Here is a 23598-nt window from a genome sequence, read left to right as displayed (position 1 = left end):
ACAAGATAGCGAATCAACCACCTATGCAGATTAATAATATATTGATTACTGTGTTGTAAAAGGATTTTATTTTTATCTTTTTAACATAGAAACATGTTACTGTTATTTTAATATTAATTTTATTTAACTTTACTTTTTGTGGTGTATCTGTTTTGAAGTACTTTAATTCCGTTTTTATTTTTTAAATGAATGCACAAATCAAAACTGATGGCGGTTATCTGATTTCCCGATCAGCTGGGGCGCTTTGAACGCCGCACACGTCACCGCTGGTCCGTCCCACCAATGTCTGTGTGCGCGCGCCTGGACAGAAAGACAGCGCGCCCCCGCGGCAGTACGGCGCTAATTTAGATAGTTTGAAGGATCATCAAAACCCCGGAGAATAAATCCATGTCAGTCCACGCGGATGGGCGCGAGGGAGCCAAAGGTCTTGACGGGGACGGACTCGGTCTGGCTGGACGAGTCTCGCGGCTCATTGCAGGAGTAAACGCGGGTTCCGGTGGTGATATTTGTTGTGTCAGGAAGTTTGACGTATTCGCTTAAAGCTAATTTCTCGCTTTGTTTTGACTGGACAGCTCGCGGACAAAAGTTGGATTAAGGCCGCGGCGCGAATGCGGTGTGACTCCGTGACTGATCAAAGACATTTGTATTTTTTACAGTTTTAAGGATACAAAACTTTTTAGTTTGCAGTTTAGTGAAGTCTGCATTCAACCAACTAAACTTTTTTTTTATTTGTTTTTGTGTTGCAAACAGAAAATTAGTTATATTCTTTTTAAAAACATTTCTTTGGTCATTTTTTTGTCTTGGTTCAGTCGCCATCGAGTCGCTGTGTCTGAAATGAATTCATAAGTGCATTTGCTGTAGGCCACATGGGCTCTTTCATGACGAGACTTACGCTTATAAGTTGCAAATCAAGGTGGTTTTATTGAATTCTGGATGAAAATGTGATGCTTTAGGCCTAAAATAGTCTGAATAGAAACGTGGCGAAAGAGTGGAGGAAAATCTGCAAAGTTAGCAGGAAGAGCGCCACCAGTCCAGAATCACGGAAACCGTGCGGTCTTTCCTCTCTCACCGATGGATTGGATGCGAGCGCGCGGCGACGGCGGCAGCTTCTTCTGCCTATATTTGGTTCTGCTGAGATGAAGCTCTCTCTCTCTGTCCGCTGAGTCTGGGGGGGAAAAAAATCGACTTTTGGGTGAAAATGTTTTGGAAATGTGAGTTTTCCAAAGCTGTCGGACTCCAGCTGCGCGCGGGCTGCCGTCGCAGCTGCAGCGGCTCCATGTAGACTTTTCCATCGGAACCTTTGCCTGCTTGTTTTTGGATACTTAAAAAAAATCCTGTTATTGCGCGTGCTCTTTATATTTCCGTGGGAAAAGCCCTGGGTCGGGGTGGGGGATCAGCGCCTCCATGGGGCACCTTCTCTCAGGTGTGCCAGTCTGACCGCCAGGACTCTGATGGATGTAAACAAAGGGGATCTGTGACGTCACGAGTCCGGCAGGACACCTGTGAGGGGCCGGTCCAGCTGAGAGAACAGGTGAGTTGTGACACCCGTCATCAAGGACAGCAGACGTTTACAAGAAAAACGTTGTAAAAAAGACTTGTTTTGAATAAAGAGTTCTGGGTTTGTGGTATCACAGTAACCAAGGATGAATCCAAAGCATGTCTTGGAGTTGAGGCATAAAAGGAAAATTAAAATAATCGAGACAATAATCGAGTCTGTATCTGTTCAAATGGCAGGAATGATGATGCTCCACATGTGGTCAGTGGGAAACGAGGCTTTCATTGTCACCTTGAGGGGAATATTCCGGAATTTTTGCTTTTTGTTGGTGCAAAAACTCAATCTGGATCACAGATGGAGTCCCTGACCCTCTTTTGATTTATTTTCTACGACTTAGTTTCTGCAGAGTGGCAGTAGTTCATTAGAAATTCACCTCCGAAGTTGTGGGCGAGACCCTTGGTACGGAGTAAGCCTCCCCTCACTTCCCATCATCTGTTTGTTGACACACTCTCCCCGCTAGCTTGCAGCCCCCTCACAACCCCAACCTTACATTACCGCTGCAACAAAAATGGCCAGCATTATCGGAGCTATCCAGCCGTGCAGCTTTTCTCAGGCGAGGAAAACCAAGTCGTTCGTGGATCTGTTTGTCTGCAAGTGGATGCATCAGAATGGGGCAGAGCAGGAAGCTTGTGGCCTGCCATTGTAGGCTCTACGTCACACCTTTTCCAAATGGCTTTTTTTTTAACGGCTCCTATATATCACAATGACGCGAATAAAGAAATATTCAGAAATATCATTTTGAGATTTGTTTTCATAATTTACACTCAGGACCATAAATATTTGGACAGAGACACATTCTTTCTCATTTAGTTTCTGTACATTACCACAGTGAATTTTAAATAAAACAACTCAGATGCCATTGAAGTGCAGACTTTCAGCTTTTATTCCATGGGTTGAACAAAAAGATTGCATAAAAATGTGAAAAACTAAAGCATTTTTTAAACACAATCCCTTCATTTCATGGGCTTGTAAGTAATTGGACAACTGACTTCCATGCTATTGCATGGGCAGGTGTGGGCAATTCCCTTGTTATGTCATTATGAGTGAAACAGATAAAAGGCCTGGAGTTGATTAGAGGCCTCGTGCTTGCATTTGGAAGATTTTGCTGTGAACAGACAACATGCGGTCAAAGGAGCTCTCCATGCAGGTGAAAGGAGCCATCATTAAGCTGAGAAAACAGAAAAAAAACATGCCAGAAATTGCTACAGTATTAGAAGAGGCAAAATCAACAGTCTGGTACATCCTGAGAAAGAAAGAAAGCACTGGTGAACTCTGCAACGCAAAAAGACCTGGACGTCCGACAACAGTGGTGGATGATGGCAGAATCCTTTCCATGGTGAAGAGGAACCCGTCCACAACAGCCAACCAAGTGAACAACGCTCTCCAGGAGGTAGGCGTATCAATATCCAAGTCTACCATAAAAAGAAAACTGCATGAAAGTAGATACAGAGGGAACACTGCAAGATGCAAGCCACACATACGCCTCAAGAATAGGAAGGCTAGATTGGACTTTGCTAAAAAGCATCTAAAAAAGCCAGCACAGTTCTGGAAAAACATTCTTTGGACAGATGAAACCAAAATCAACCTCTACCAGAATGATGGCAAGAGAAAAGTATGGAGAAGAGGTGGAGAAGCTCCTGATCCAAAGCACACTACATCATCAGTAAAACCCGGTGGAGGCAGTGTGATGGTCTGGGCGTGCATGGCTGCTAGTGGCACCGGGACACTAGTGTTTATTGATGACGTGACACGGGACAGAAGCAGCCCAATGAATTCTGAGGTGTTCAGAGACAGACTGTCTGCACAGATCCAGGTGAATGCAGCCAAACTGATTCATAATCCAGATGGACAACGACCCAAAACATACAGCCAAAGCAACTCAGGAGTTTATTAAAACAAAGAAGTGGAATATTCGGAAATGGCCAAGTCAGTCACCTGATCTTAACCCAATTGAGCAGCATTTCACTTGTTGAAGACTAAACTTCAGACAGAAAGGCCCACAAACAAACAGCAACTGAAAGCCGCTGCAGTAAAGGCCTGGCAGAGCATTCAGAAGGAGAAAACCATGAGTTCAAGACTTCAGGCTGTCATTGCCAACAAAGGCTTTTCAACCAAATATTAGTAATGATCATTTTGGTTTCAGTTATTTCATTTGTCCAATTACTTACCAGCCCATGAAATGAAGGGATTGTGTTTAAAAAATGCTATAGGTTTTCACATTTTTATGTAATCTTTTTGTTCAACCCATGGAATAAAAGCTGAAAGACTGCACTTCAATGGCATCTGAGTTGTTTAATTTAAAATTCACTGTGGTAATGTACAGAAACTAAATTAGAAATAATGTGTCTCTGTCCAAATATTTATGGTCCTGACTGTATGTGCTCCAGAAGAAATCAGAAAAATGCCACAAGAACCTGTTAAAAACGCCATTTTCATTGGAGGGCATTGCAAGACAGTCTCTGTTTATGAGGAGCACAGACTGCAGCTTTGCGAGGATTGTAAGAATGTATGATTCATCCCTGCCTTGGGAAAAGCTTCTGTAACTTATTAGGAGCTGCAACAGATAATCATCAGCATTGCACTGGAAGCACAGAGAAGATTCTGATGCTATCTGGAGGATTTATGAAGAAAAATGATTCATGGTTCCAACCGTCCTTTGGTAAAGGACAACAATACAAACAAACACAAATCTGCTTGATAAATGCAAACCAAATGCAACCTGCAGTAGTGTCATCATGAAAAATAGTTTGTGAAAGTATGAACTTGTCAAACCCAAATGTTTTGTTTTTACTGTTCAAGCGTGGAAAACCAGATTAGATTGTTGCCGGGGATTTTTGTTTTCCTCTAATTCAATATATGTTATATAGTGATTTTTTATTTATTTTTAAAGAAGGTCTGACAAGTCTGGTTTTTAGGACCAATTTAATGACACCTTCTTGTCACCCGGTGCATTTTAAATAAAGTTTGGGAAGCTGCTTTGAACGTTTGGACAACTGGAGGTGACTGACAGACTTAAAAAAAAACCCAGATGCAACAGTTTAGTGTTAAAAACACTTTGAAAAACATCTCAATCCTCTGTGTCGTCCTCAAAATTAGTTTAAAAATAAACATTTAAACAAAGTTTTGCTTTGGTGCAAAAGTTTGTTGTCTGATCAATAATGGGATGTGTTCGGAGCCCCCTCAGTCTTGGCACATTAGGGGCTCCTTTGAGTTTCTCAAGTTCCCTGTTTCTGTGAAGGGATTAAAAAAACACAGAACTTGTCACATGAGGATTACAAGACACTTCTGCTTCTAAAGAAGGGAGACGGTTCATGTCTGAACCGTTAGGTTTCACCGGGTGAGCGCTGCAGTCAGCGCTTTATTCGTGGCGTCAAAGTTTTGAAGCTGTGGTCAAGTGTCTTTACAGTTTTAATACAACATTTGACCTGGTCCACAGATGGATAAACTTCTCACCTGAAAATACCCTTTTACCTTTTTTCTTTTTATAGTCCCACTCAGATCGTCTTTTGATTTATTTTCAAAGAATTCCCAGAGGTCTTTTAATTATGATTATGCCGTTTTTAGCCACAAGCAAAAAAACCTGTGTCGATTTCTAGGATAAGGTTCTGCAGATTGGCAGTATTTCATTACGGATCTGTGGGCAGGACCATTGGCGTGAAGCAACCCCGCCCCCTCTTCCCTTCCCTTCCCGGTTGCTGAGAGCTCTGAGCAGAAAATTGTGGGCCGCCCAGCGTAATTTCTACGCAACAAATATGCTCTTTTCAAACGACATTTTGTCATCTGCTCCTGATTCTCAACTATTTTAATAAGGAAATACTCAAAAATGCAATTTTAAGCCAAATTTTTCTGATATGCGGCTTCCATCATCAGAAAAATGTCACAGGAACATGTAAAAAAAAAAAGGCGTTTTCATGTGTGTCTTTAAATCTGCTCATTATTTGAATAACTGGAGCTGGGATGTTAAAAAAGGCCTTGTTTTTTACTGCAGTTGTAGTCCCACAGAGGACTTTTCAAGCGAGCGCTGGCTGCTTGTTGAGGTTGCAGGATTCTAACTTAGAGGGTCGTCTCAAACCAAAAGCACATGTGTGCCTCAACACCGGGCCAGGGGATTTTACCGTACAGCCCCGAGAGCAGATGCATCGCTGGCCTGAGACGGAGGACTGTGGCTGGGAAAACCAGCTTCAGACTAAACACCCTGGGAAGCAGACAGAGGAGTGAGAGCTGAGCAAAGTCCAAGTAAATCCTGGATACGCGATACAAGCAAAATACTACAGGCGTAGCTCGCCTCATTAGACCAGAGTGGTCTTTTTCTCAATCGAATTCCTCACATTCCACAATTAAAATCAGTTGAGTTTGGAGGGAGTAAAAATAAGATGACGAGGTCTGCTTCATGAAGTTCATGACCTGTCAGTAGAGTTAAACCCTGCTGGTGCCGTCTCCATCGGGCCGGCCCCGCGTGAGAGCGGCGGAAACTTTAAAGCTGTGTGGCCGCGCTCTGCCGACCACAGACGGACGTTCCCGGCATTCCTGCGGCTGATTATTACCAACAAGTTCACCAAGTCTGGGTGCTACCTCAGGTGTCAGGACTGCTTTTTCCGTGTGCAGAAGCCTCCTGTTTATTCCGGACTGTGCTTCTACAGTCGCCTCAGAGAAACGCCATCCTCTACTTTTTCCTTTGATGCGACCCCCCTTTAAACCTAGAACGCTGTCCCTATAAAAAGTTACACCATCCCTTTTGCCGGGTCTTTTTTCTGATATTAGAATGACTTGAAGCCACAACAGACGAGCTCTGTCAGAGTCTGAAGCCAAAGAAATCATTTCTTCAAAAATATTCCCACAGACTGCTGTTGCATCATGTCAGCCTTTAGCGAACAGCTGTACCCAATCTTCAGAGTATTTTCTCTTTATTTATTCTTGAGTGCGTGATTTAAAAAAAAATCAGCCACAAAGCAGAAGGAATGGTTCTTTTTTTACTGGAAGACAAAAAGGGCCTTTAGCATCAGAAAGGGAATTTCAACAATTTATCCGATTCCATACATTTGAAGGGAAGATCTGACACTCCAGCAGGATGCTTTATGTTGTCAGTAAAAGGGATGGAGTTTGCAGTTGTTGCAAGTGGTTTATCTCTGTTTCGCCTTACATTGTGTTATGTAAATGGAGTTTGCGTGATACTTCATTTTTCAAAAGTGTCTCAACCTGCAAACACACCGTCTTTAGGGCCTTTTTTATTTAAAATTTTAGCCAGTAAGAACAACTTGTCTATCAAATTCTTCTGTTCCGTTTCCAAACACAATAAAAACATTGATTTTTTTTTTTTCTGTTTCCTTCCACAGGCTGTGGGTGGTTTGGCACCGCAGAAGAAAACAGCTTCTTATGCAAACATCGCCACAATGAGTAAGTCCTCTACATTAACATGCTGACCGGACCTTTTAGCTCTTGGTCATAACACCAAAGCCACTCAAGCCAGCTTCCCTCAGAGCACGCCTGTGGAATCTGCTCCTCCAGACGCCGTAAGGTGAAAAGCTGGTTTTTGGCACTCTAAAGATGGGGGTCTGGTTCCCTCCGCTGCCCAGGGGCCTGTGTGATGTCTGTCCAAGCAACACAACGGGGATATTTTCTCTTCTTGAGTTAGCACAACCAAGGCAAAGCTGGTCCTGAGATCAAACATGGGAACAGGCATACCAAAAACGATCCGCTGACCAAGATCAATCACTGACGCGCATTTGGAAGAACTCACTTTACCCTTTTACTTCGTCAGTTGACTTGTAATCGTTGTGTTTCCTCCTCTCCAGATGAGAGACAGGCTCTCCATTCCATCATGAAGGATCTGGTGGCGCTACAGATGACGCGACGCCAGCCTGTGCTGTCCTATGACAGCGGCAAACCAAAGACGCCGACGCAGGTCAACCGACAGGTAAGTCGTCGTGGAACGTCATCAGTTCAAATCAACCCTAAAGACCCACCCCCATCATCTTTTCATCTATTTTCACAGCGTTACCCGTGGTGTTTTATTTATTATTATGCCCTTAAAGACAAACTCCTTTGTCGTTTTCTACAACCTAGTTTCTGTAGAGCGACAACAGTTCAATGGAAATTCACCTTTTGAGTTGTGGGTAAGACCGTTGTTGTGAAGCAACTCCGCCCCCTCTTCCCCTTTCGATTGCTGAGAGCTCGAGGACCTGTCCAGCGTGTTTTCTATGCAACAAATACGCTCTGATCTGAATAAAGAAATTTTAAGCTTGATATTTTTAATATATGTCCTCCATCATCAGAAAAATGCCACAAGAACATGCTAATCACCAGAGTGGGTCTTTAAAAGCATCACTGGTAACCAACTCCTCCATCGGGACCCAGAAACTCTCTAAAGCTTAAAAAAAAAGTAAAAATAAATAAATTCCACAGAAACTCTCAGTCACATGACTGTCCTTAGGGGTACTTAGAAAAACACCTACCATGGAAGGAATGCAAAAGGGATTTGGATTAGAGGGCAAATTCAGCTTATCTGACTCTTTGATGAAGAAGATGAAGCTCTGTTGTCCAAGTCTTTTCTGGATGATGAAGATCCTCAAACTACCCCCTTTAGAGGGTCCTATTGGTCGTTTTATTATCGATCTCTATTGTAACCATTATCTGTTAAACTTACACTAACTCTCAAGTTTGTCAGTGACTGAAGCATCCCCATCCCATCTGCCTCGATTCTTTTAAACCTGTGCTCCCCAACCTCTGGGACGCAGACCGGTACTAGTCCAGAAAAAAACCGAATCGACATTTTTTCCATTTTATATTATTGGAACCTGAAGGACGTTTTTATTTTGGAAAACTATAGGATTCTCCCCCAACGACATGCGACTCATTCTTGACGCATGTCAAGTCTTTCGATCTTGTGTCGAAAATCCATCCACTAATTTAAAACGCCTGAGCTAACATAGTTGACAAAAAAACAATAAAACGTGTTTGAAAAGCCTTTTTGGCAGAAAAGAGCTTTTGACTGCAAAATTAAATAAAGCTGCATTTAAAGGACAAAAACCAGGAGTCTTTACTCCAAATTTGGATTTATTGCAACAGTTGTTCCCACAGACCATAATAATAATGCAGAATATTCAGCCCCTGGTGGTCTGATTCTCAAACTTTTTCTCTTGTTCCCCCCCTTTGGAGGAGGAAAAATGTTGCTGCTAGAGACTAGAAACAAATTAAATAAAGAATCATTTACTTTGTATGAGCAATAACATTGAACCTATGAGCGAAAAGTTGCGTTAACGGCCGCAATGTGTCTTCTTTGTGCCACACACGTTTTCAGAACGAGGTTGCAGGTTTGTTACTGTAACTCTCAAGTCCTGCTCAACATGATCTTTGTTTTCAAAGTGGCAACAGCAGAAAATCTCCCAAAGATGGGACGTAGATTGGAAGCAGAATGCCCCCAGCCTTCTGCCCCATGAGTGGACGCTCCCTCTCCACACCCAGCAGAATTCAGGGAGTGTCTGTGCTGTGGACCTCATCCTGACGGGATTTCAATGAACTGATCCTCCTCAGCAGAGCTCAGAGCAGCGGCTTCTGCTGTCTTAAATGGATCTCTCAGTATTCCTATTGAGCACTGTCGTCTGGGGATTATTTGAGAAAGAAACCCTCGTAAGGGAAGACATGTACAAAGTGAATGATCCTTTAGAAAATATAAATAAATAAAATAAAGGGTCATTCACGCCCCTGAGATGCCGCCGCCCCCGCCCCCCCATAGTTTGAGAACCACTGGTCTAATGTTACAAGGATGTTGTTAATAAAGTTGTTGAAACAGTAGAGTCACATTTATGATTGTATTTACAAATGAGCAGTTTTAATGAACTTTTAATTTATTTTAGTATTTATTTGTTGCACCTTAAAGTCAGAGGAGGCGGATTTTGGGATCAGATTTTTTTTATTTATTTATTTTTTTAAGTTTCCACTTTTGCAGTTATGGGTTAAGGGGACATCTTTATCCCATTTTTATGGTTCCTACATGAAATCAAGTGTACAAATAAAGTTTAAACTGATATATTTTTTGAAAATGTTGTCTGATAAAAGTTGGGGACCACAGTTCTGTGGTTCTTCACCCACAAATAACAATCTAAGATGCTTAACTGACTCCATTTTAAACTCCTAAATGGCTCTTGACCTGTTTTCTAATAGAGGATTCAGGTGTCAGCATTTAGATGTGACTTCATAGCCACTTTGAAATTGCCTCCAAACTGAAACCTAAAAGGAAAGACGCAAACTAGGACCCACACGAGGCGACGCAGCTCTCTGACATTAACTGAAAGTTGGAGACACCTTGTCCGGTTTTAAAAACCCGATTATTGAAGCTTCAATTCATTCCTCCAGAAAGAATCTGAAGAGGTCAATAAGTGGATTCTTGAAGCTCAAAGTCCCAAACACCACCGCATGAAATGCACCGCGCCAAATTAAGAAATGAGAAGTCATCCTATTGGTGAGCTTGAGAGTTTCTTGTAGTTTGTTGTCCTTGGATTAAACCAAGCGATGGGAATTCTGTGTTTCCGCTGTAGGTTAAGCCAAACGACACACGCTCTTTGCTTCGTATTTCCTTTTTCTCTGTCCGGAACCAGCTCCCTCACCGAACCGTCTCCAAAAAGGCAAATGCTTGTTTCTTGAATTGTAAACCCCATTTCCCCTGAAACGGATCGTTTTCTCCACTCTTCACATAAACTCAGTCACCCCAGTTGTTTTGAGTGGAACTGGGATCTCCTAAATGGTCTTTTGTGAGAAGCATCTTTAGTAAAAGCGATATATTGTACAGGAATGTCCTCATCCTCTGATTTCTCTCCCTCAGGATGATGTGAGGATAAAGTTTGAGTTCTCAGGGGAGAGGAGGTGAGTTTATTTGAGTTTTGTTTACACGGATGATGCATCCAAATGCAGTCCATGCACTCCTGAGAGATGTAAACACACAGGCATGCCGTTCTGGTCACACGTTCCAGCTCATGAGAGCGAGCGCACACTCCTGCAGTGAAACCAGATCGGTATGCGAGCTGCAGAAGGAAGAGGGAAAGGACTGTGGTTAGCATGCGGCTGCCAGCGCACACCACAAATATTTAAGGTGTACTTGAAAGAATCTGAACCCACCGAAAAGTGCAGCATGTGTGTTTTGCTTGCACGTGTGCATGTAATTCAAATGGCGTTTCCTCAGCAGCTGGTACAAATCTGCCATAATCTGTGGGAATTCTGCTCTTTTCATGCAGGATCCTGATGTTTGAAAGGCCTGTGCAGTTTGAGGAAATTCAGCAAAAAGTCAAGAGCGTGTTTGGTCAGCTGCTGGACCTGTATTATGTGAACAATGAGGTAAAGTGCTTTTCAGCATGTTCTCCGGCACTTTGGATTGTCTTTCACTTCTCCAAGCGCTCCACGTTCCTGTAAATTTGTCGTGTTTGCAAATGAGGCTGTCTTTTAGAAAACCAGTTAATCCAAAAACGTGGATGCTTAAAGGGACAAATAAAGAGAAAAAGGACATAAAATAAGAAGATGAAAAAAATACCGGGGCAAAGGAGTTGAGATGATGCAAAAACTAGACTCATGGAAGCTTCTTTTATTTGAAACTGGGTTAATGTAAGCAACCGCTCCTCATTTATGTATTCCATATTTTATCTAATTTGATCTCATTGTTTATCAGAGTGTTTTGGTGTCAAATATATCAATTTGTTGTCTTCATTAGAAAACTTATTTGTGCTGCTAAAAAACACAGTCATTTCTTTAAAAAATGAATTTCCCCTTCTAAAAAATAGGTTTCAAAGTATCATTTATTTGCAAATTATCTTTAAAGACAAGTACATCTAAAGGTTGAACCAATTGGTTGTTTTTTGTGCATGTTTTAAACCTTCGTTTTTATTCAATTGTTTGTGCTTTGTTAAATTCTTAAAGTTTTTACATGTGAATAAAAGATTTTTCTCGCTAAAAGGGTTCCTAGCATCTAAATTCTGATCAATTTTAACAGCGTTCCCAGAGTTTTTTAATGAGTAAGGATCAGTGAACTAGTGAACGACTAGTGATTTATTAAAAAGGAAGGGGTCCGGAGCAACCCCACCCCCATTCCCCTCCCTGTTGCTGAGAGCTCTCTGTTTACACGCGCTCTTGCTGGCTTACAGCCCTTCACACCTCCACTCTAACATTACCGGTGCAACAAAAGTGTCGAGCATTATTGTAGCGATCCAGTTTTGAGCCAGTTGGCAGCTCAGATGAGGAAAACGACGGAGCTTGTGGCCCACCTGCTGTGTTTTTTACGTTTTCAATTGGCGTTTTTTTTTTAATCATCTGCTCCTTTTTCACACCAATTAGAATAAAGAAATACTCAGAAATACAAATTTGAGGTTAATTCTTTTTATATGTGTCCATCATCAGGAAAATGCCATAAAAACACAATTTTCTGCCTCGTTTTATGAATTTTGTGTACAGATGCTTGTTTGTTTTATGAGTTTGCCTCCTTGGGTTGTTTCTTTGCAGATGTCCATTCCTTTAAGAGGTCAGGACGACTTGGACAAGGCCGTCGACTTGCTGGACCGAAGTTCCAACATGAAAAGCATCAGGATCCTGCTGCTCACTCAGGAGCACAGACATGTAAGACAGACTGGCCGTACGGTTGCAACACGCCGTTGCACCAACACCGTTTCTTCAGCACAAAGCCGCATTGTGTAAAAACACCACGCCTCTAATTCCCATCATCGTGATACTGTTGAGTCACACATGGAAGCTGGTTTTATCCCTGCGTCCTCCACAGGCCACCTCTCCCTCCCATCATGCACCTTGCAAGCAGGTGAGGATCAAGTCCTCCCAGTCCACTGGAGATGTCAGCACGTTGTACCAATCCTCTGAACCTAGGGGGCGCCACTTATCAACCGGTACATTCTCTTGAATACCTGTTTACCATCAATTCAAAGGGACTAATGTTGGTTGAATTAATCAAAGTTGTAGTTGTTTTTATGTTCATTTTATCATTTTTATTGTCTGTGATGCAAATAAATTCTGGTTGCACTCTTTCTTTCCTTTATTGCATCAGATTTTCTTCCTTTTTTTCTTCACTGTTACACTAAATCGTAGCAAATAGTTTTTAGTGTTTGATTCTTTAAAACCAGAAGTGCTGTTTAAAAAAAACTCCAAACTTCATTTTCTCTATATTCTGAGACTTGATTCTTTTCAAACAAAGGCTTTCCAAAGCATTTAACTCTTGTCGGTCCTTTAAAAAAATGAAGAATATCACAGTCAATGAAATTCCCACTTTCAAGTGTCACCTACCAACGGAAAAGTAAAGATGGAATCTATTTTGATTATTACAACCCTTTAAATGATTTGAGTTTTAAGAAAAAACATTCAAATAATTAAATGAAGTTAATCAGACAAACCATTTTATTCAAGCTGTTTTAATGAAATAAATAATAATTCCTATTTAAATCCCCTAAAAGGTTTTCAGAATAAAGACTAAGTAATTGATTCAAATCTTTTTTTATTGGTCTCATATGTGTTTTGAGTGATACTCATAGTACCGTCTGTGATCCTTCAGGGTCTCAGAACACTGGGCGAAGTTCTCCACCTCCTGGATATGTGCCTGAACGCCAGCAGAGGATCGCCCGCCAAGGTTCATACACCAGCATAAACAGCGAGGGGGAGTTCATACCCGAGACCAGTGACCAGTGTGTAAGTCCCACTGTCCCTTGAAATGGAGTACAGTGGAAATTTCAGCCATTGAGGGTAGTTTTTAGAATGCAACTCCCACAATGACAATCGAGAGACGACTGTAAAATAGTTTTTGCTTTTATTGTGAAAGTTTGTTCATGGGAAAAAAATGTGTTGTTTTTTTTTCGTACCCTCGCTGACTGGCTGAGTGTCTGTTTCAGGCCCCTCACTCTCCCCCCTCTTTCCCCCTAGTCAGATTTGCATGTGACAAATGGGGAATAAACAACACATTTTTGCAAAAAATGGCGGCTTTTCTGTTGGTTTCATCTTCATAGCAACCATTTTAGTTTTTTGGCTGCCTGGGGATGACAAACGGGTCTATGTCATTTCTGCCAAAGTAAACGTTGGAATTTCTTTGACAACAGAGATATATTTATCAACCATGACCACATTCCCCATATAGTCATATTGTATGCTATATCGTTTCATTGAGCTGGAGCCAGCGAGTCACGATTAAAATTTTCACAATATTCTGGTTAGAAAAAGTGTGCGAGCAACAGGGGAGCGGCACTTTTGCGAGCTCGCCATCTGAACACTGTTCAAAATCTACAGCTTCTAATTACAACCCCCCCCCCCCAAGTATTTTCCCAATGATGATGGTTAGGAGGTGATAGAATGAAAGCCTTAGGAGGAGTTTACATTTGTAGGTGGTATTGAAAGTGACTTTTTTTTTTCTAAATTCAAGACGGCTCGAGGTCAAAGGTCAACGAAACTTCGATTTTTGTTTGGCTGTGTCCAAATTTCGATGGCCGCGGGCTTCCCGGTCGACGTTGGCCCGGGTCCTTCGTCGAGCGGCTAGACCGGATGTTAACGGCTGTGAATTTGGGCGAATGTCTTGTCGCCTAGCAACCGTGAGTCCCGAACAGAGAGGGGTAGTGAACCAAGCATGGAGCTAAAATTTTCCTGGCTTATTTGATCCAACTTTTAATCTTGTAAAAAAAAAAGTGTCATTATTTCCTACTGGGGCCCGGCTTCATAGTCCGCCATTGTTGTCAGAAAATATCCGGGTTCGGCCGCAATGCATCTTGGGATATGGACAGCATAGAAGAAATAGAAATAGAAAATTTCACACTTTGTTGTAGTTGTAGGTCCTGTTGGCCTCCTGTAATCGTTTTAAAACTTTTTTGGTTTCATTAGTGGAGGAGGTTGTTCAATTATGTCCAAAATTAATTTTCACCAGGTTCTAGGTTTGTGCAAATTTTGGCTAGTATTTGTGGTGGAGGTGACATTTTTGCTTCAAGGCGCAGTAAGAAAGAAGAGTTGTTAAAACAATGCAGTCCAGGACTCTTGCTGCAGGAGAGCCACAGGTTTTTAGAATTGCATTAGTATGTCTGCAAGTGTTTGAAAGGAGGAATGCTTTGGTTACAGATGCTTGAACCCTGGAGCAGCACAGAGAACTCAATCTCTGGAAGCTGTCAGTCTCTGGAGAGCAACTCAGACAGGTGACACACAAACCACATCGTCAATATGAAACACTTGTTCACAGGCCAAGAAAATACTAATATCTGTTGCACCTTTTATTTATTTAATGTATGCCTTTATAAATGGGTAATTTAAGAGTCCTTGGCCATCTGAATCCAGTTGAATGCTGCTTGACTTCTCTCATTTTTCCTTCTTCTCTCACAGCCCTTCAGTGAGGAAGTCACGGATGCACAGAGCTAAAAGCTACCCCGATAATCGTCAAGAGTGCGCAGGTTCGATTCTAAGGAACTTCTTATTTACGCTGTTTTTTATGTAAATTTGAAAACAGTTTTAGACTTGGAAGTAAAAAGAACTACAATACACATTAGACAAAAAAAAAACATTTAAAAAAGTATGGACAATTTAGAAAAACAAGTAAATGAGAACTGGAGTGGACCCATAAAAAATGGTATACAGTATTCCCCCCCATATGAAGTGGGTTAGGGACCAGAGACGCCCGCGAAAATGGAGAACCAACCCCCACTGCCAAAGAATGTCCGTCACCCATTCTTAAACATATATTTAAAGAACATTGGAATATTGCTCAACATAAAGAGAATGTACTTCCGGTTCCAACCACACGAAGTCCATTCAGTTGCCATTTTTTCGCCACACGGACGCCATGTTGGAGCCAGACATCATCAGCGAGAATTGACTGGTCCGAGTCGATCTGAGTCGACGTTTCTATGGCAACCTCTAATCCGGAGTGATCTTTTTTGGAAGTCCAGACCCCTACCACTTGAAAGTGGGATGCATGAAATCTGTCAATCAAACACTGGACCTAGGGGCCAGCAGGCAACACCTACTTTCATTGAGGCATCTGATTGATCAGTTTAGAACTTGAATAACTTGAACTACAAAAAAATCATACAAAAATTGAGGATTTTTTTTCTCTCTCTCCAATATTGCCCAAATATAGTTTCGAGAAAACAATTACTGTTATCAGGCAGGAACATTTAAATTCCCTCTGTTTCCCACTTTCTAATCCATAACCTTTTTGGATTTTCAGACAGGGAGAACTACATGTATGACAGGGTAGCAGGGAAGGGAGGCACCTACCCGCGTCGGTACCACGTTTCCCTGCATTGCAAAGACCACAATGAAGGTAAAAAACGACACCAGGATGATACTTTTACCAGCCTTTTTCTTTGTATTCATCAGAGCCACTTGCTCCTCTTGCTCCCTGCAGGTCGTAGAACATTTCCACGGATCCGTCGCCCACAGGGAAACCTGTTCACTTTGGTGCCTTCGAGACGGTCGCTCAACAGCACCGAAGACGGTCTGGGTAGCTGGCAGATGGTTGACGCACAGGGCCGGCTGCGACCCCAGGAGCGCTCCGTTTCCCACAAATGTGAGTTCCGATGCAGCCGACATCCAGCAAGCAAACGACAGCTGGGATTTTTAGATCCGCACCGCTCCTGAGATCAGTTTAAAATCGTCTTATTCCTGTTTATAACAGACTTTGAAGTAAAATGTTTGTTAAAATTTCAGTTGTTTTCACAGTTTACCTATAATGATGCCCCAAACAGAAAACTCCTCCTGTGTGTTTCTTTTTTACTTCTTTATCAAACAAGTATACATCTAAGATCAAAATTGAGACACCTACACAATAATACTGTGCAAAAATACTTTTCTTACATAGATAAAATTGAAAATGGAAGATAGATAGAAGCCAAATCTGGTTATCTTAGCTTGTTGTCTTAGCAGTCGTCCCTCGTTTAACGCAGACGTCAAGTAAATAACTTGCAATCGTTGAAATCTGCAAAGTAGTCCTCTTTATCTTCTTAAATTATATATGCTTTAAGGCTTTAAAAGCCCCCACTACACACTTCTCTCAGACAAACATGAATATTTTCACACGTTTCTCTCTTTAAACTCTCAAAGTTCAAAACGATCGCAGAAAAATAAGTCCAGGGTTATAGAAAGAAACCAAAGATCTGCGTGCGATTGAAGATTTATGGAGATTTCGGGCCGCATTCTGTACAAGAGACACGGCACAGAGGAGACTGACTGACAAGGTCTACAGCCAATCAGGACACAGGGAAAAAATGGCACCAAAAAGAATCTGTGAAATGTTGAGACTGCAAAAAGTGAACCTTGATGTAGTGGGTATTTTATAAAAAAAACAAAAAGAAATCAGTAAAGAATTGGCATGGGTGTGTGTGCACGGTTCTGCTTCCTCCCAGCGCCCAGCGCTCCAGTGACGTGGCGTCGGGGAAAGCTTCTTGGACAGGGCGCGTTTGGACTGGTTTACCTGTGTTATGATGTGGATACTGGGAGAGAGCTGGCAGCGAAGCAAGTCCAGTTTGACCCTGACAGCCCAGAGACGAGCAAGGTGAGAGGAAACAACCAATCCAAGCTGTTCACTGCATGTTATGTTATCAGAGTTTTCTTAGGAAACAATATCAGCAAAGTTTTTAGTAAAGTCTGGGTGGACATCAATGGAGTTTGATGCAAAATCAATAATTCTGCTTAATTATTACTAACAAACCGTCTCCAGCTCTGATGACCAATTGTAAAAGAGCCAGGATTGACTTTAGATGTGGATGTTTAGGTCATTCTGCAGGAATGCAGATAGTTAATAAGTCAGTTATTTCTAAATTTCTCGTGTATTTGTGCTTCTGTTAATCACTGGAAGAACTCAGTGTTCACTAAGATAACCTGAAATATTTAAAAAATGTTCATCTAACAGGATTTTTAAAAAGCAAATAAAAGGCAGGCCTGGTAAAACATTATTATTAACGTCACAAGTGTATATAAACTTATGAGTCAGTCTGAAGGGTGTCCATTAGGAGTGTAATGAGCTTATCAGCTTAATGGAGTAATCGGTAATCGATTAAATGGCTTAATTGATTAATCGTCACATTCCTCCCCAATCGTTTCACTTGGCTGAAAACGGCGTCTCTAGACATGACGACAATAAAAAAAACTGACGGCAAACAGAAGAGACGGATCAAACGATTCCGGGATCACTTCCAAAAACGATAAAGGTCAAATCCTAGATGAAAGCACATGTACTGTATGTCGGACAGCCTGTCAGAAACAAAGTGGACTTTATCTTAAACTGTGATTGAATAAAAGACTGGACTGGAATTTCCCACTAAACTGCATTTTGAGAATCCACAGAGCGTCTGTGTCCTCTGGTCTGTTTAGACGGGACTGGAGCTTTGTGGTGAAGTCATGGCCACAGACACAGAAATGAAGCATGCCAAGAACAGAAGGCTGTCTTCACTGTCCAACATGGAGGAGGCTCAGGCCTGGTCCGGCTTCAGGATGTGGGAGTCTCATTGTTGTAATCTCTAAAATATTGAGATATTTTGGAACCGAATGTGTTTGGCCTCAGCTCCAACTATTGGTGTTCCAATAGGGTTATGGCCCACCACCCCTAACAGCTACAATCACATCAGTTTCTGACCTTACAGATGTTCTCCTATGAGAGCGACATAAACATCTAAGACAGAAACTACAACTTGTTTGAAGAAGAAAACCTTCAAGCTGAGACAATTGGAGCAGAACGCCTCAACTATATTCAAATATATGATCATATACTGTATTACCTTTGGCACAGTAAAGAACGATGTTTTAAAATAAAATGACTTATTTTCGCAGTTGATTTTCCTGTCTGGAAGCAATGCGACTCGATGATTTATGAGGCTCAAAATATCACTTTGGGGTTGCTTTTTTGTGAGTAATGAACACTATAATACACTTAAAAGCTCAAAAAGTTGATTTAGCATGAAATAGGCCCTTTAAATACCTGTATACAGGTGCAAAAGTCTCATTGCTGGTTCCAAAAACCAGTAGATTGCCTCAACAAATGTGCTGAACAATATGAAATAAAGCGTATTGATTTTTGTTTTTGTTTTACTACTTCTACATACTATGATTCTGTTTATTTGTCTGATTTCTTATCCTTCGTCTGCATTCTCATTCCTCATTGTAAAAACACAAGAAAACTGTCTTATCAGCTTATTTGTTCCTTACTGACTTCATTCATTCTTATTTTTTTGTAAAGCACACTTTAAATACTTTATCTGTTTCTGTAATTAACTGTTTGTTGATTAGAATTGACAAATAAACTCATGAGAAATTAAAACAGACTTTTTTTTTGGTCTGAAGAAGATGTTTGTGTTTGTTTTTTTACAGGAGGTCAGTGCTTTGGAATGTGAAATCCAGCTTCTGAAAAACCTGCACCACGAACGCATCGTTCAGTACTACGGCTGTCTGAGGGACCACAGTGAGAAGACCCTCACCATCTTCATGGAGTACATGCCCGGGGTGAGTTCCTGCAGTGTCGGCCTTCAGTTGGTGGCTAAGTTGGTGATTTATTCATTACAATGTACATTTTGATAAAATATTTTTACATATATTAATATTTTACAAATGTATACTGATTCATATATTATTTTGTTGAGAAGCATGTCATTTATGATCATTTATTGTTTAATTTGAACATATTTTTTTTGGTTTAGGAGGTTAAAGTTCAAACATTCAAAAGTTTTTGTGATGATCAATCTGAGATTTTTTTTATTTCTCCTGTGATGATTGTGATGATAAATCTGGAGGGGGGGGGTCTTAATGTTTTAAACTAGTTATTTTTTTAAGCAATAGTGTGTATATTTTGAAATTTTGCATAAAAAGTTTTAAAAAGTCATTTTAACTTAGTTTTTCAACATTTTAAAAACTGTTTTCTAAATTCAGAATCCTCTTTGATTAGGGATGGGTTCCAAAACTAAGTGCCAAGTTGGAATTGTAGTACCTATACAGTACTGTAGTACTGTATAGGTACTACAGTACTGTATATGTACAGTACTACCCATACAGTACTGTACATGTACAGTACTACCACGAGCGTATATAAACGAGCGTATACATGTCAATCGCATTTTACCTCCAGCGATTGTGGGCAGCCTCGTTTAAGAATGGGTGAGGCTATCAGGGTGGGCGGAGCTTCAGTCAAAATGCCAAAGGCGAAACAAGTTCCGGTGTTCATGTGCAGGGGAAGCGTGTTTTTTCATTTTTGAAGCACCGTTTAGGCACCTGAACCAAAAGTACCGGTTTGGAACCAGATAAAACCCAAATGGCACCCATCCCTATTTTTAATAAAAGACAAAACAGCTTTTACTTTAAAAAGAAAAGAAAAGTTTAGATGTTTTTTTTTTTTTTGTAAAACTCTATAGAAGCAGCAAAATGGACAAGTCTTCACAGATATAAGACCAACTTCCAACTATTCCTCCAAAAAATGTTTTTATTTTCAACTTTTTAGTAAATATAATCTTATGATTTAGTCTTTTTTCTTTTTTAAAAAAAGGTGAATTACACTCAATCAAACGATTCCATCCTACATTTCCCAAAATGCATCTGTGTTCGGTCTTCAGGGTTCAGTTAAAGACCAGCTGAAAGCCTACGGCGCCCTGACTGAGAACGTGACGCGGAAGTACACCAGGCAGATCCTGGAGGGCATGTCGTATCTGCACAGCAACATGATTGTACACAGAGACATCAAGGGTAATAAATTCACTTCTACTGGAGAGGCGAAAATGGATGTTTGGAGCCTGTGACATTTGCCTCTATGTAAACTGTGACCATCAGGTGCCAACATCCTCCGGGATTCAGCGGGAAACGTGAAGCTCGGAGACTTTGGTGCCAGCAAGAGGCTTCAGACCATCTGCATGTCTGGCACCGGCATCCGCTCTGTGACCGGCACCCCCTACTGGATGAGTCCGGAAGTGATCAGTGGAGAGGGCTACGGCAGGAAAGCGGACGTCTGGTGAGAGCAGGAGCTTCAGATAGGAGGCTAACATGTTTGTTGCATCTTGTTGGCTGCAGAATAAAATGAAAAAATATGTAAATTACTAATCATTTTTAAATAAAATTGCATCTAGGATTCCTATTACATTTATATTACAGCTTGTAGGTAAAATACACAGGTTTATCGTATGAAATAATACTAACATTTAGTATTACATTTACATTTAGTATAAAATTTAAAAAATACTAATGCATTGATAATTATTCAGATAAATGTTTAAATGATGATTTGAAATGAAAAATTCTGAATTGAAATTGTGAATTGAGGACCGAAAGTGAAGGAGAGAAACAGAAAAACAACAAAAAAAACAATAGCTGCTACAAAGAAACAATATTTTTATTTGGTAACAGTTTTGGTGCATAGTTTTTTTTAAATCCAAGATTCAAATTTCCCCTAAAAAAATTTAATATTTCTCTCTTTACAATTCCTACCATATCACATTTAAAACTTGTTTTTTAAACTTTCAATTTTTTTTTTTACAAATGAACAATTTGACTTTCATTCATTTTAAGCTAATCCTGATTTGCTCCCATATTGTATTTCGTAACTGGGGGCCAGCAATGGAAAAGGCACAGCCACCTCAGTGTTTCCATGGTGACCGGGGCACATCTAGCAGAAACTGGTCGGCAGACCTTAAAATTCAGAAATGATGGGGTTCTTGTGGATCAGAAATGGAAAATTCTAACCTGAAACTCACTCTAACTTGTGTTTTTGCAGGAGTCTCGGCTGCACCGTGGTGGAGATGCTCACAGAAAAGCCCCCCTGGGCTGAGTATGAAGCCATGGCTGCCATATTCAAGATCGCCACCCAGCCCACCAACCCGCTGCTTCCCTCACACACCTCTGACCAAGCACGCGACTTCATCCACTGCATCTTTGTGGAGGCCAAGCACAGGCCGAGTGCCGAGGAGCTGCTCAGACACCCCTTCTCCCAGATTCTGTGCTGATGTCGGAACATCTTCTGGCTCAGAAGCTCTGCGGACGCGTCCAGAGCTTCCATTTCTGTGGTGGTGGTCCCAAATGTCAGTGTTCAGCATCACTGCCATCATGTTTTGACGAGTCAATGTTCTCATCAGCTCAGAGACACTTGCCTTAAAATCCAACGCCAGCAGATAACTTGACTGGAGCGTCCACAAGGGGGAAGCACAGATCTCTGATCAGCAGAGGAGCTCTTCGTTCAACATTATGAACTGATGAGAAAAACTAGGAACCCTAAAAGCTCTGGTTGCTTTTATAGAGGCTAAAACAGGGGAGAAACTTTAAAATGGGCTGAAAATGTCAATTATTCTCTGGTGCGGATCAGATTTCCTTTGTGTTCTCAAACTTGAGGTCTTCAGGGTAAAATGCACCGTGACTAAAGAAGATATTTCTCTTTTAATATCAAGGACCTTTGGGTAAAATATGAATCTGAAATTCCATAACTTGAATCCAATTTCAATGATAGTGAAACCTAGTTATGGAAAAGCGAGCATCTCTGACCGCCATCCATATGAATAAATAAGCTTTTTTGTGTCTTACCCCCGTTTTCTGCCCTGGGGCATCTCTTCTCTTTGACCCACAGGGTCTGAGATGTTCTCACAAAAGAAAATGCCAACTGGGTTTGTATTGATTTAGTTGTAAAAAGATGGAAATGAAAGTGGAGCAGAGGATGTTTTTCAGTTTTGTGTTGAATAAGGCAAAGCCTGATTGTTTGTTTATTCAACCCAAACATTCCTGACTGAGACGCTTAAGCTAAGCATTTCATTTAAATCTGATGCACTTTTATGTAAAATGATTGCTTTAGGGGTTTTGTTTAAGCTCCATTTTTGTTCTTTAACTACAAATGTGAAGCATTTCACTTTTATTTATGTGCCCTGAACAATCCTAGTAGTTTCTATTAGGTCATCTGTGTATAAATCTATATTTTTGTATAATTAGACAGCGTCAGATCAAAGACTCTTTTGGGACTCGCGTTGGGAAAGTAGTTGAAAGCAGCTGGTTTTGCAGTCAAATAGAGAATTTACGGATGAGAAGTGGGTGGAAGACGAACTCTGGTCGCCTGGCTCTCGCTCCAGTGCAGATTGTTCACGTTCTCAGCTCTGATTTGGAGAGCTTCGACACGTCTAAGAAGGTTTTAGGGTGGAAACGGTAATAGCATGTGAGCCAAAGACAAGCTGGACAGACCCGGCGCTCATCTACCCAGAAGATGACTTTCTTTATCCGAGGGATCACATGTTTGTGGCGCTGCTATGCTTTAAAGGCAGCTAGAAATCCTTCCATGTTGAAAACGATGCATTTGGCAGAGCCTGGGATAAACCAATGTAGAAATCTGTACAAAAACATATCAGGACAAGACTTGCAGTGCAAAGTCTCTTTCAAGTATATTTTACAGGAAGAATATAATATGCAAATGTATGCCTTCTCTCCAAATTAAATATTTTTTTTAACTGAAATTTTCTGGTTGTGTTTTTTATTGAACAGCAGTGGTTTGTTAAGACTGTTGGTGGTAAGAAGCTTCTTGATTTATGCTCTTGTTTGTGCCTTTTCCTCACATCCCTGTTTCGTTTCCGCCTCTGTCTTTATCTGCCGTTCTGTAAATGAGAACGAACAGGAGGCGGCAGCCGGAAGAAAACAGTTCTCTGTCCGTGTCTGGCTGAGAGGGGAGAAGATGGACTGGACTGAACAAAGGGCCTTTTTCCCTAACAGATGACAGGCTGACTTTGGTTTTTATATACATTACAGAACCACGGTGAAGGAAATAAGTATTTGATCCTTGTGTTGTGTTTTTTCTTTTTTGTTCCTTATTGAAACATCTTAGCAGGAATGAGCAATCAGGAGAGGCAGGTGAGCCTTCACCTCACCTTTAAACTATCCACGTTGTCACAAGCAACTAAAAATACAATAAAAATGTGTCCATTAATCTTTTCTATAAGTATCATTTAGATGAATGACTTTTAATACATTTTATTGCTGTATATTCAGTGTTTCCTTTGCAATTACAGTGCAGGTTGTGAGATGAAGCAGCACATGTTGCACAGCAGCACTGATCAATCCCTAAAGGCCGCTCTACAATTTGTGCATAT

At 41.0% G+C, this 23598-nt stretch overlaps 1 protein-coding gene across 1 annotated transcript; it reads left to right on the top strand.

Moving 5' to 3' along the window:
• Positions 1 to 295: 295 nt before the first annotated feature.
• map3k3 (mitogen-activated protein kinase kinase kinase 3) lies at positions 296 to 22968 on the top strand. Its single transcript, XM_023957374.1, has 17 exons — positions 296 to 1531; positions 6889 to 6949; positions 7348 to 7469; positions 10374 to 10414; positions 10783 to 10882; positions 12038 to 12151; positions 12312 to 12432; positions 13092 to 13225; positions 14633 to 14706; positions 14891 to 14958; positions 15735 to 15830; positions 15915 to 16076; positions 16912 to 17060; positions 18872 to 19003; positions 20104 to 20233; positions 20318 to 20495; positions 21255 to 22968. Exons 2-17 carry the CDS (start codon positions 6946 to 6948, stop codon positions 21481 to 21483), a joined length of 1854 nt encoding a protein of 617 aa, XP_023813142.1. The 5' UTR covers positions 296 to 1531; positions 6889 to 6945; the 3' UTR covers positions 21484 to 22968.
• The last annotated feature ends 630 nt before the right edge of the window (positions 22969 to 23598 follow it).

Source organism: Oryzias latipes, chromosome 8, assembly GCF_002234675.1.
Source record: "Oryzias latipes chromosome 8, ASM223467v1".
Classification (NCBI taxonomy): domain Eukaryota; kingdom Metazoa; phylum Chordata; class Actinopteri; order Beloniformes; family Adrianichthyidae; genus Oryzias; species Oryzias latipes.
The sequence above is the reverse complement of the archived record's forward strand: the minus strand, read 5'-3'. Positions and strand labels throughout refer to the sequence as shown.